This window comes from Periplaneta americana, chromosome 5 (genome assembly GCF_040183065.1).
Source record: "Periplaneta americana isolate PAMFEO1 chromosome 5, P.americana_PAMFEO1_priV1, whole genome shotgun sequence".
NCBI classification, from domain to species: domain Eukaryota; kingdom Metazoa; phylum Arthropoda; class Insecta; order Blattodea; family Blattidae; genus Periplaneta; species Periplaneta americana.
Window position 1 is genome coordinate 177,981,733 of NC_091121.1, and position 14,921 is coordinate 177,996,653.

At 34.5% G+C, this 14,921-nt stretch overlaps 1 protein-coding gene across 7 annotated transcripts in view; it reads left to right on the forward strand.

Moving 5' to 3' along the window:
* LOC138700302 (uncharacterized) overlaps positions 1-14,921 on the forward strand; it is a 507,020-nt gene that overhangs the window by 93,318 nt on the left and 398,781 nt on the right. For all 7 annotated transcript variants that reach the window (XM_069826822.1, XM_069826826.1, XM_069826824.1 and 4 more), the window contains exon 2: positions 6,178-6,561. In XM_069826822.1, coding sequence (XP_069682923.1) covers positions 6,178-6,561 — 384 coding nt within the window. The remainder of the gene's footprint in view (positions 1-6,177; positions 6,562-14,921) is intronic.

Here is a 14,921-nt window from a genome sequence, read left to right on the forward strand (position 1 = left end):
GACATCCGTTGTCTAATGATTACTACTTTTGTGATAATAGGTTTTATATGTGATGTTTTAACATGAGCAGCATAGGGATGGCTGACTCCCCTTTATTCAGTAGTAATGTTAACATGCAGAATGTGATTTTTATATATTTTTCTATTTTTATTTAGATCTTAAAATATAAAAGCATGTGTCTTCACTTTGGGAAGATGATTTTCATAATGTTTTTGAGAACGTATTCTAACATGCATTCATTTCCCTCTCACAACCTGCCGGCTCCTTTCTGCTTGTCTTTCTGAAGCAAATGAGTTTTTCTTACGTAAACTATTCGATTTGAAATTTTTAGAAACGTTTTGTGCTTCTCTCTGAGTAGTCGCTATTAAGGAAACGTTAAATAAAGAAGTGGTTTAATGCTCTCACCTTGCAACCAAGTCGATAATTATGTCGACCCCAGTGCGCATTTAATTGTTATTGGAATTATACCAAATAAATACTGCTAGCCTGCACAGTTAGTGGATAAAGCATCAGCACGTAGAGCTGAAAACCCGGGTTCAAATCCCGGCGCCGGAGAGAATTTTTCTCCGTTCCATCACTCTTTCATCATGTGATGACGCAGAATATCTGCATGGAAATATCATATGTACTTCGGTACATCAAAATATATATATGATATGCGTAATAAATCACTTTGTGATTTAAGACGGCGCCCATACCGTCGGATCCCGGCCAAACAGTCACTCATCTGAGTGCACCTCAACACATGTACGGACTTCGGTCCTGCGTTCATAGACATCTATGACGTAGTGCAGAGGGCGGCCACTAGAGGGAACCCAAGAGATGGAGCTTAATCTGAGACTATTCTGAACGGCGTCGGGATTGTATCCGGCGTGGCTTAGTGGATAAAGCATCAGCACGTAGAGCTGAAAACCCGGGTTCAAATCCCGGCGCCGGAGAGAATTTTTCTCCGTTCCATCACTCTTTCATCATGTGATGACGCAGAATATCTGCATGGAAATATCATATGTACTTCGGTACATCAAAATATATATACTGCACAGTGTTGCCAACCAGGGAACAATAAATCCCCCTACATCATATTAAAAATCCCCCTAAAATTGAAAGAAGCCCCCTAAATTTTTTAATTTGGAAAAACACAAAATAAAAATGAGCAAATGTGATTATACATACAGATTTGAATAGAAAAAAATATTCACACGCTATGCACACTGATATGCAAAATAATAGAATATTCACAGTACAGTCGGTATAGCGCTGGCCTCCTGTGCTCGAAGTTGCGGGTTCGATCCCGGTCCAAGTCGATGACATTTAAGTGTGCTTAAATGCGACAGGCTCATGCCAGTAGATTTACGCTGATATAACCTCGGGAGTTGCGAGCGTCGTTAAATAAAACATAACATTTAAACATTTCATGTTTCGTACATATGTTGCACTCTCCCCAGCCTATTTCCTTCTAAATATGAAACGATATCTAAACAGACGATATGGTGAACGGTGGATAGGTAGAGGAGGACCTGTACCTAGACCACTGGATTTAAAGTCTTTGGACTTTTGTATATGGGGTTATGCGAAAAGCCTAGTTTAACGAGCGAGTTGACTCAGACGGTAGGGTTTGAGACTCGTATTCGGGACGACCGGAGTTCAAATCCCGTGGTCGGCCAATCTGACTGCAGTTTTTCATAGTTTCCCTCAGTCACAAAGGTAAATGTTGGATTGGGAATTTACATACTATGATTCATTACCGCCTCAATCACCAATATCATAAACATTAATAAAATCTGAAATCAGTTACATCGACACAAGCCATCTACAACACACAATAGAAAACATGAACTCGGTAGTAATAAGGGACTACTGATATATTCTACCCACAGAACCTACCATACGTTATGACCACAGATGTTAAAGCGGTGTAAATAAACTTGTTAAAAAAGTAAACCTAATTTACAAAACAGACATCACTACACCTGAAGAAATGTTCCATCGGATTGTTGATGCCTTTCAGCAAATGAAGACTCAGGATTGCTGGAGCGCATTCTTGGGTCTTTGCGGAGAAGATTAGACAGATGCATTCAATTGCATGGTCAGCATTTTGAACACCTGCTGTAAAATTCTTCAGTTAACATGTTCATACTGTACTGTACCTTGCTTATCCACAACCTTTACTGTTGTTCAAACAAAAATGTTTATTTTGTGTATGTTCAATCACATTTCTGTAATGTTGAAGTCAAAATTATGAATTTAACTGTCTCGTGATTGATAAATTAAATACAATTGTCGCTGCTTTCGTTGGAATTAGTACTTAGTATTCAGCAGGCCTCAACCAACACAAAATGGCGTTATCTCGTAAACGGTTAATTTGCGGAGCGATGTTTACTAGAACTTTTTTTCTTCTCTTCATTTTTACATCTCGTCCCTAAATTTTCGACCATCACTTTTGAAATACCCTGTATAAAACAATGTGCGTAAATTAAAATATGAAGGCTATAATTAATAAACAAATGTTAAAGAATTACGTGTAACTGAACGTATGAAGCCAGCTATGAAATACTTACTTACTTACTGGCTTTTAAGAAACCCGGAGGTTCATTGCCGCCCTCACATAACCCCGCCTTCGGTCTCTATCCTGAGTAAGATTAATCTAGTCTACAATCATATCCCACCTCCCTCAAATCCATTTTAATATTATACTCCAATCTACGTCTCGGTCTCCCCAAAGGTCTTTTTCCCTCCAGCCTCCAAACTAACACTCTATATGCATTTCTGGATTCGCCTATACGTGCTACATGCCCTGCCTATCTCAAATGTCTGGCTTTAATGTTCCTAATTATGTCAGGTGAAGAATACAATGCGTGCAGCTCTGCGTTGTGTAACTTTCTCCATTCTCCTGTAATTTCATCCCTCTTAGCCTCAAATATTTTCCTAAGCACCTTATTCTCAAACACCCTTAATCTCTGTTTCTCAAAGTGAGAGTCTAAGTTTCACAGCCATACAGAACAACCGGTAATATAACATATTGTTTTATAACAGAAGCTCTGAGGACACGATTCGTGCCAGAGTCCTTCATTACATCTAGCAGGGTGCACTTGGTAACATATGATTTATTAAATAACGCTAAATTCTGTGACAGTGTGGGAAAAATTATGGCAAAAGTTCGACAGCTGAGGGTAGAACTGGCCGAGGGGAGAGGGCCGAGGAAATAAGGGAAAGAGTTATTAATTAGTGTTGTAATGAGTAGCATTAACTGGCACTAACACTGAGCGAATAAAGTAATTGGGGGATAATAGTTTTTTTTTTATTTATTGTGTACTTTATTTTTCTATTTGTTTTTTATTGCGTATGTATATGTTATTTTATGCTCGACCATGCCGAAATGTAGTAATTATACACCTGGTAGCAGCCCTTTAATGGACCTCATTAAAGTACACCTATTCATTAAAGTTCAGGTGTTCCACCAATCAGAAAACACCATTGTAGCAATATGAAAGCGCAAGTATCGATTATTTTCCGATATCCAATCGAAAGACAACTACCGAAACGTCACGGAGGCTGGAAATCCAATACTGTCGCAGAAGGTTATGTTCTGTTACTATAATAATTAGCATTAATTGTAAATACTATTCAAATAAATTCAATTTGTCATCTCGTTTTCCAATGTCTAAATCAATTTCAAGGTTATACCAAGATTAATGTTTATTTTACTCTCTAGATTTAATCAAGGTCATTGACATTTCTTTCTCGAAAAAATCAATACTTTCGCGTCTGCTCACATCTCACAATTTACGAGATATTGCACAAGGTCAGTTCCGCTCCCCAGTCAGATAATAATAACATGAATACTTATGAATAATTTCAAGTTAGAAATATGGTCGAGCATAAAACGTCGTATGAAACTTGCCTATAATGGTAGGCCTAATTGAGACGCTCGTATGAAAATTATGAAACGAGCTTGCGCTCGTTTCATAAACATACTCGCATCTTAATTACTACAATTATAGGCTCGTTGCATAATGTACTATTATGTCTTACCTTTATATTTATTATTTGGATTATTTATTGCAATTTTAATAAAGAAATGAATTGAATTCTTTATAGCCTATATATGTTTCACTGTGTTTTTTTTCTTTCATGTCTTACATTTATTTTATTTTTATTGTTATTTGTTTATGCAAACTGTGCGTAGTTATAGCAGGAATAGTCGTACAAGCAGGTGCGAAGGATTTTGTGTACATGAGTTTGTATGTATATCAATAAATGCACTTCATTCATATTGTTTTATAAATTCTAACTTTCAGCTTTTTTGAAAGCAGACTATATGACAAAAGTTTCTCAACCGAATAATAACAGACATTTGCCATATTTATTCTGCGTTTAATTTCCTCCCGAGTATAATTTATATTTGTTACTGTTCCTCGATGCTAAGTCAGAATAGGAGTTCGCTTGCACGTCTTGACCTCATGGGGAATAGAGAATGGGAACAAAAGACTGGATTGTTCCTCTTGAAGGCGAGACAGATTAGAGCTGCAGCTGTTGAAGTTTGTGACACGAACTGAGGAAGGGATAACAGTATCTACCCAATTGTTCACTTTTATGTCTTTTAGGTTAGTATATATCGTCACGTGAATGCAAGAACTAGGTAACTCGAAATTTGCGTTTTAGTTACCTCTTTTATAGCATAGCAAAAATCGCACAAAATGTAATGATCGAACGATACCAGCGACATCTATTTTCCAATATAACAAATAGGTACAAGAAAACGAGACTTTTCCTTAGTGCAATAAATAAGTAAATAGGCACTATCACAAAATATGAAAAATCAAGTTACCTAGTTCTTGCATTCAGGAGACGATATTATATAATGCGTTTTGTGGTGCCATTTTCATTTTAATGGGAGAGGATGGCATTTTTTTTTAACTTTTTTCCTATTTGGTTTAAAATATTAATTTTTTTGTATGCAGAGAGCTCATAGCTGTGGCAACTCAACCGAATAAAAATATTTTTAAAAAATTACTTGAGGCCCAAATTTGAAAAAAAAATATACCCAATACAGGATTGTACTATAACCGATATATCTAAACCGTTTTTAAAGATAGATTCAAACAGTTTTTGCAATGTATTTGCAAAAGCATGTTCTACAAACTGTCTGTAACAGAATTTTGATATTAGTCCCTACATTTGTGAAATAAACAATTAAAATTTAGTAACAATTTTCTGATTTCCTTTCTTGCAAACAAACGGACGTATTTTTAAAATGAAACAAATTAACAAAATTATGTTACAGAGAAAAGTTTCCTAATAGTCTAAAGAATGTGTGTTCTAAATTTCATGCATGTATGTTTAATAGTTCAGAAATTATATCCATTTTTGTCTGGCAATGTAGCAAAAAAATTAAGTTACTGGAAACCGATAAAAGCAGGCGGATGATTTAAAAATCCATACCACAGGAAGTTTAAAAATGACGTCTCAACATCCGATAAGAGCACAAATACCCACAAAATGTTATGGAATGCATTCCACACATATCGAAGGGTATTTTAAAGAAAAAAAAACAATATTTTTTGAAAATTGAATTTACCGGAAACAACAATAAAAGTGGGCGAGTGATTTAAAAATCCATAATGCAGGAAGTTTAAAAATGGCGACTCAACATCCGATAACGGCACAAATACCCACAAAATGTTATGCTATGCATTCCACACATATCACAAAGAATTTTAAAGATTTTTTTTTGAAAATTTACTCATTTTTCACCAAAAAATACCATCCTCTCCCCTTAATATGTGTGTTCTTTTAGAGAGTAGTTGGATATAATCATAGGAGGGGGGGGGGAACCTACAAGGAGGACTTGTTTCGGGTACAAAGCACGTATGGTCAGAAGACCGGTGCATTGGATTTTAGAGAAAATTATGATAATATAAAAGCTGTATGTATAATATTACTCAATAAATCCTTCTATCTATCTATCATGTTACTGTTGCTCCAAGATATTTGAATTTTTGGGGTTTCGTAACAAGCGTTTTTTTGCCCAACTCCCAAGCTGGAGGACCACCCCTTACCCGTGTCTGCTTATTCGCAGCTACCCTCTATATCTGGAGGCCATCTGTGAAATAACTACTGAAATCAATAAACATAATAAATGCAAATAAATCAAAGCTGGGGCTTGCTGTGTTGCAGGAGGAGTGGGTGTCTCGGATACACGGCATCGAGAGCCTGTCGACGGCCCTCAAGGACCCGGAGGTGCTGCACACCGTGATGCCCAGCATGCCGTCCCTCCTGCACTGCCTGCTGGTGACCATGGCGGAGGACCGCAACTACCGCGTGGCCACGTCCTCCATCGGGGCGGTGCGCGGGCTCATCGGCTCGCTGCCCCACGCCGTGCTGCAGGACCACCTGCCCCAGCTCGTGGTCGGCCTCACGCGGCACATCGGCGGTTCCGGCAGTGTCAACCTCAAGATCGAGACCGTGCAGGTCGCCAAGGCGCTCATGCAAATCATGAAGCCCAACCCCGTGGTCGAGATCCTGCTCACCGGCGACTGCATCGGCGCCAAGAGCTCCAAGGTAAGCCGCACATCAGTTTACAACAGAGCGTCTGGATTTCCATCTCTGGAATAAGATATGAGACCTTATTTGGGCACAGCGTCTCAGGGCAGATTTCCTCCGAATACCTACAGTACAATTTCCTCGTTACTTGCTTTATAACATTACATAATTATCTCTGTAGATTATTCTCGTAGTCCGCTAATCTTCGTGGTGACGAGGGACGTTAAAATAATATTTACCAATCTTTCTTTCTGTCGGAACCTGTGAAATTTGAGGTAAACAAAGAGGCTGTGGTATAGATTTCCTTGAATATAGTTTCATTTGCCTTTTCTATGTCTTTATGTACTTATTCATTTTTATTTATTTATGTATTTATTTGTTTATTTATTTATTTACTTAGTAATTTATTTATTTACTTATTTATTTTTTTATTTACTTATTTATTTATTTCGCGATTTATTTTTATTTAGTTAATTAATTAATTAATTAGTTATTTATTTCCGAATTTATTTATTCATTCACTCACATACTAACGCACTCGTTTATTCATTTATTCATGTATTTATTTAGTTAAATATTTACTTATTTATCCATTCATTTATTTGTTCATTTCTTCATGTATTTATTTATTTATTTATTTATTTATTTATTTATTTGTCTGTCTGCTTATTTATTTATTAAATTTAGTTATTCAGTTACTTAAACATTTATTTATTTATTCATTTAGCTATTTATTTCCTTATTTTTTATCCACTTATTTATTTTTATTTAATTTTTGAGTTACTTAGTAACTTATTTATTTACTTACTTATTTATTTTTATTTATTTATTTACTTATTTATTTCCGTATTTATTTATTCACTCACTCACATACTAACTTACTCGTTTATTCACTTATTCATGTATTTATTTAGTTAAATATTTACTTATTTATCCATTCATTTATTTGTTCATTTCTTCATTTATTTACTTACTTATTTATTTATTTATTTATTTATTTATTTATTTATTTATTTATTTATTTATTTATTTGTCTGTCTGTCTGTTTATTTATTTATTAAATTTAGTTATTCAGTTACTTAAACATTTATTTATTTATTCATTTAGCTATTTACTTCCTTATTTTTTATCCATTTATTTATTTTTATTTAATTTTTGAGTTACTTAGTAATTTATTTATTTACTTACTTATTTATTTTTATTTATTTACTTATTTATTTCGCGATTTATTTTTTATTTAGTTATTTATTTCCGTATTTATTTATTCACTCACTCACATACTAACTTACTCGTTTATTCATTTATTCATGTATTTATTTAGTTAAATATTTACTTATTTATCCATTCATTTATTTGTTCATTTCTTCATTTATTTACTTATTTATTTATTTATTTATTTACCGGTATTTGTAGTTTTTATTTCCTTATTTATTTATCCATTCATTCATACATTCATTCATTTATTCCACTGTTGCTTCATTGCCGATGTATCATTTTGCCACTTCTAAATAATATTGTGTGAAAAAGTCGTGAAGTGAATAACCAGGTTTAATCGCCGACAGTTTGTGGAGATTTGTGGTGGACGTAAAGTAAAGATAATAACTAGCAAGTTCTGTGAAATCTTTCTTGAGGAAAGGGATGTGTGAGACAGGTTTGCCCAGACTAACTCGATTTTCTTTATATCTCTCATTGCCCCATTGCTCCATTTTGTTAAGTTGAATTTTTTTATATTTTTTATTCTCTATACACGCCTTGAAGACGTAATAGGAAATAGAGATAGCTCTCCATGCTTCCATGACCTCGGCAATACACCTTTCCCAGATGTATTTTAGAATGCATCCTTTGTATATCAGATAAATCAAATGTGATTCGGAAAGCATCATTTTTATATCAGACTAGCCGTACCCGTGCGCTCCGCTGCACCTGTTAGAAATAAATATAAAGTAATTACATAATTAATATAGGACGTTTGATCCAGGGAACATTCGTGTTTGATAGAAGGATAAATCGTTTAATATGTTACTTAATTGAAACTGTATTGAAATAATTTCAATGCGGTCATTTTGGCCCAGAGAGCAATCATTTGGTGCAATGACAATTCCTTTAACATGTTTCCTAATTGTTATTACATGCAACCATAGTTTAATGAAGACTGGCATATCATTTAGTTTTAATGTGTATACTTCATATTATATGCTATATGTTTCCATTGAATTATGGTAATAACTTAATTATAACCCTTGTTTTCTACGTCTTCAGTAAATGGCGCTTGGCCCACTATGGTTCTGAACCCTTCAAATAACTTAAATAGTGATACAGCATAAACAGTGATATGTAATTATATTTCTTTCTTTCGAAAATGTAAGAATTCACGATCTCCTATGTATCATTGCCATGGAATGAAAAAATGTGTTTTTTCTTCCTACTCAAAAATTTTATATGTTGCACATGGGAGTTACTGCAGGAACAACAACGCTATAATCTGAGGCGGCGGTGAAAATGTATTATATTGTTATTTTAAAAGTCTTGTATATCCTTAAATTTCACTCAGAAGTTACTGTAATAACATTATAGAATTATGTCCATCTAGAGAAACTACACTTTCCAACGGTGAAATAATGATTAAACAATTAATTAACTTTCGATATTACTTCATATAAACACAGAAACATTCTCTGTAGGCTATGTTTAATAGCTTTCGATTGTTGTTGTCCAAGGCCCCTTATAGACGAAGTCATTTATTTTTATTTCAATACAGCGCCTTAGATGGCGTTGTTATTGTAATTTTAAAACTCATTTATCTCATTAAATATCAGTTCTATTAAAATTCTGTATAGAATAAAACTTATCGGGAATCATTTTTAAAGAAACTTTTGTTATGTAACATTTTTCATGGAAATTAATAATAAGGGACATATTTCGATTTATTTAATTCAGGCCCCCTTATAACCCCCCTTTTAAATAAAGTATTTTGAATGCCGTATAGCCTAAAATCTAAGTTACAACGAACTTAATTTATATTCCAATTTTCATAAAAATGGTTCCGCCATTATCGCGTGAAAAGGTAACAAACATCCAGACAGACAGACAGACAGAAAGACAGACATACAAACAAAAATTTCAAAAAACGATTTTCGATTTCAGGATGGTTAATTATACATGTTAACACCGATTATTTTTGTAAAATCTAAAGTTACCAGAAAAATTTTGGCTACAGATTTATTATTAATATAGATAAGTCAGGCTGGAGAATGCTGGGTTTGCAGTGAAAGACCTACCCTTGGGCAGAACACTATGAATGAAAGAATGAATGGACAAAAATCACGATCCTATTCGCCAAGGTTGTAATCTCATTGTAGTATGGAAAGGCGAATCCTTTGACGGACACAGGAAACTGAAATACAATCAATAACAAAAACACGGGGAATCTGTCTTTGTAATTGAAACGTTTTCAAAGGGACAAAGGTGGGCCTTCACGGTTTTAGTGATATTGTCTGTTACCTTGCACACTGCATATTGTTTATGCTCGACCATGCCGAAATGTAGTAATTATACACCTGGTAGCAGCCCTCTAATGGACCTCATTAAAGTACACCTATTCATTAAAGTTCAGGTGTTCCACCAATCAGAAAACACCATTGTAGCAATATGAAAGCGCAAGTATCGATTATTCTCAGATATGCAATCGAAAGACAACTAGCGAAACGTCACGGAGGCTGGAAATCCAATACTGTCGCAGAAGGTTATGTTCTGTTACTATAATAATTAGCGTTAATTGTAAATAATATTCAAATAAATTCAATTTGTCATCTCGTTTTTCAATGTCTAAATCAATTTCAAGGTTATATCAAGATTAATCTTTATCTTAGTCTCTAGATTATATTAAGGTCAATGACATTTGTTTCTAGGAAAAAATCAATACTTTCGCGTCTGCGCACATCTCACAATTTACGAGATATTGTACAAGGTCAATTCCGCTCCCCAGTCAGATAAGAATAACATGAATACTTATGGATAATTTCAAGTTAGAAATATGGTCGAGCATAAAAAGTTGTATGAAACTTGCCTATAATGGTAATTAAGACGTTCGTATGAAAATTATGAAACTCGCTTGCGCTCGTTTCATAAACATACTCGCGTCTTAATTACTACCACTATAGGCTCGTTGTATAATGTACTATTTTAAGTCTGAAAAATAAAATAATGTTTCAGTTTTCTGAATCTGTGCTTATTTTGGCCCTATGACAATTTAAAGCCCCTCAGAACGAATTTAAATGGACTAGCGCATGCGTGAAGCTGTAGCCCTTTAAACTGACACTCAGCTGTCATTCTGACAGACTTTGTTCTTTATTCTAACTTATTTTACTTTTTATTCAGTTCATAGAACGCGCTATTATGTAGGGAAAAAATGTGTGTAGTAGACCTATATCGGAAGGAAGGATATCGATAGTATATATCAGGCCTGCACAAGGTTTGCGCTCTCCGAGCGGCTCACAGCTCATGAGCGGAATGCAGATATTAGCTGCGCTATGTATAAGGGTGGACTGGAAGAAGGGGTGATCTCGTACAAAATATACACAAAAGGATGTACTAGTAAGAGTGCTTGTGAAATGAATTCCCGTTCAGTGTTTGCAAGACTATCTTGGACTATTATTAATTAATAAAGAAATATTTATTTTACAGAAGTAATAGAAATTCTATAGCTACTTAAATGTACAACATCATTTTGTTATATTTTTATTTATCAGTACATCAAAACGAGGTTTTATGCTGTTGGCAGTTGAAAGGAACAGTAGCCTACTGATCATAATGAAACATCAGTTACAGATGTTCGATGTCTGCCTTTATTAAAGTTGATTATAGAAAACAGTTGCTCACAAATATAAATGTTGAGCCAACATAGCAATCATTTTCACAGCCAGCCTATGTAGTCGTGGATATTATTGCTAATATTTAGTCTTGTAAAACTCAACCAGGCTAGCAGTATTATTCAAACGATCTTTAGCCCTTAGGTCACATTGAAGATAATAAGTTCGAGCTGTAAATCGTTAAATGTTAAAGGTTATGTTCCGTCTTTTAGATTCCTCCATACTGTACTGTAGCAGTAGGTAAGCAACGTGAAACAGTTACTGAGAATAGGCCTACACACTGCACTCCACTAGATAACTGAGTGGTCGTTTCCCTCTCCTCTACCTAGAGCAAGTCTATGTCATTCTGACGTATCTTCCTGTCCGATTCGGCGAGCGGTAAACACCGCTCTCCCGCTCCGAAGGAGAGCGCGCGCTCGTTGAGCGCTGTTTGTGCAGGCCTGGTATATATAATATGAATGCTGTACTTTGATACTAGTTTTCTCGATTTTCCAATTTTCAACATTTTGTAACATTCAAAATGCTCTAATGAATGCAGTTTTTCTCCAATCTCAGTGAAATTTTACACAGAAGTCCACAAAAGCATGTGAAGTAAGCTGACACATGTGTTTTCTTCTGCTAATGAAAGTATTCAAATCATCATGTGTTGTGGATGTGATAAGATTTTAAAAAATTAACAGCTAAAGAGGTAAATATTTTTTTCTCAAAAATTAATTTAAAAATATGAAAATCATGTGTCATATTCCACGTAGATCTATCAGGAATAAATTAAATATAAATTTAAAGAAAAATTGTGTAGACTTTGAAAATTCGGACAATTGAATCAGGAATTTGCAAAAGGAACCAAGTCCGAAAAAGTAAATTTTAAGAAAACAACACAAAACCTTTCTGTATGGATCTCGATATATAACAGTCCAAACATGTCGATACACAATTTAAATGTGTACATTCTGTAGAACTTGGTTCCTTTTAATGCTGAAATCCAAGAAGAGTGTATGGAGAGCCAGAAACGGATATAAACTGAATTTGCAAAAAATATGGACTTGGTCCCTTTTGCAAATTCCTGATTCAATTATAATTGAGTATTTAAAAAACAACAGAAATTAATTATAAGTAAACAAATTGGAATATGAAAGTGAAAGTCTGTGTATTGCATGTCCACATTATAAGAAATATGTGGTCGAAGTTTCAGATTAAATTTTTATAAAAATTGTAGAGGTGAGGAATTTCACAGTTCCATAGTCTTACTGTTTTTTTCGTGATTTTCATTTTGTTTTAGATAACCCTCATGATCTTTATCAATACATTTTCTTCTTTTTTTGCGTATTTACGTTCATCATCATAAATATAATCTTCATCGTTTTTACATTTAACGACCTTAAACATCTTTCACTGTTGCTACTTCTCGTCACTGGAATTCTCTGCCTCCTGAAGTCAAGGGCTGCCGAACTTTAATTTCCTTTAAATATAAATTAGAAAAATATCTTATGAGTTGCCAGACCTAACGCGTTGAAAATATTTAATGGAATCTGTTCCACTGTATTTATTTTTATTTATTTTTTTTTGTTTCTTATTTTTATTATCTAAATCGTGTTTATTTATCACTTAACGCCAATATGTATCACACTGTGTTGTTTTTTTATTATCAATCTATTTTTTGTGTATATTTTATTCAATTGTCGGTTTCTGGTTTAATTATGTAAACCCTACTTAATTGTAATCTAATACAAAAATATATATATATATATATATATATATATATACTAATGCGTTTATTTTTATTTTTACTGTGTACATTTTTTTATTGAATTATCGGCTTCTGTTTTTATGTGATTCGTATTTGATTCTAACAACATTAATATGTATTTCACTATGTTTATTTTTATTTTATGAGGTAAATTTTTATGTAACTACCTCTTTTGATCTCATTATGTACCTAAATTGTATCAGTATGTAATTACTTAATTCCGATCCAGTTTTATGTTCAACTGTGTAAGCTATTTTTAATCCTTACGGTCTTAACTCTGCCGGGTTAAATAAAGCCATTATTATTATTATTATTATTATTATTATTATCATCATCATCATTATAATTTATTAGGATGGTCGTTTTCATTATCCATTGCATCATTATCTTCTTTTTCTACACGGAATAGATCTTCTGACCTTCCCCCCCTCCATATCACCCTTCTTTCTCTTTTATTATTACAGTTTATCCTCTATTCGTCGTTTGCAATGTGATATTCATTACTTTTAACGCATTGTTGATTTCGTGGAGGTTTTCACGTAGGTAGCCTACCATTTTTGTTTATTTCTTTGTTGACAAAATTCACTAATTCGCCTCGCGTTGCTTTGTATGCTAACTAAACCGGATCTTAAATAGCGTATTATCCTTGGGATTGCGAAGCGCTTTCACCACGTCTCAATAGGAATGACTGACATTGTTTCCGTCCTACGCTTTACCCGAGGTGTGCGATTTGCAACACGCGATGCGATGACATTCATAAAGAACCGAAAACGTTTCACGTGACGATCTGACGCTCCTGTCAACATCTACCGTGGGAGCAGGTGCAGCTGAAGAATTACTTCTTCGGCGTTTTATAATATCTCATCGGTCTCAACATACCCGACACTAGAATAAACAAGATCTTCCAATATCGAACTGAGTATCTTTCAATAATTTGCGTTTCATATCACTTTAATGTTATTATCCAATGTAGCGTTTTATGTACATGCAGACCGTGACGGATACTTAGTTATAATATATTTGTGTTGTTATTGAAACTCAAAGCTTTTAGCATTATCACCTGCATAATATTTCTAGAATGTCATTCAGAATTAAATTTTTCAACAAAAACTGACAAAATAAATACTACATTATATTGTGCTGTAGTATAATATTGTATTATATCGACTATATTATTACAGGGTATGTTAAGTTGGTTTGAGTATATACAGAGTGTTTACAAAGTCCGTGAAACATTATATTCAGCTATATTTTCGCAACACAACATTGAAACATGCTCAGATTTCACCGCATGAAAGATACATTCACCAAATTTTTATTTTTCGTCTTACATATGTTCAATGTGTCCTCCATTGGTGACTCGGCACACATCTATCGCCCATACTCGACCCAGAATATCGGGTTACTGTGGCGATGACGGTGATACGGTGTCGCAGACCCTGAAGGTCCTGTGGCATTGGTAGTACGAAGCCCCTGTCCTTTATGTATCCCTACAGGAAGAAGTCACATGGGGTCAAGTCGAGTGAACTCGGTGGCCAGCGTGTGATTGATCATGTCCTGAGAGTCGGCCAATCCAACGACGCGGCAATTCCTCGTTCAGATATTCACATAACTCTACAAGCAGAAATCACGAATCGGGCGAACTCGGTGGCCAGCGTGTGAGTAACTGATCATGTCCTGAGACTCGGCCAATCCAACGACGCGGAAATTTCTCGTTCAGATATTCACGTAACCCTATAGGAAGAAGTCACATGGGTGAAGTC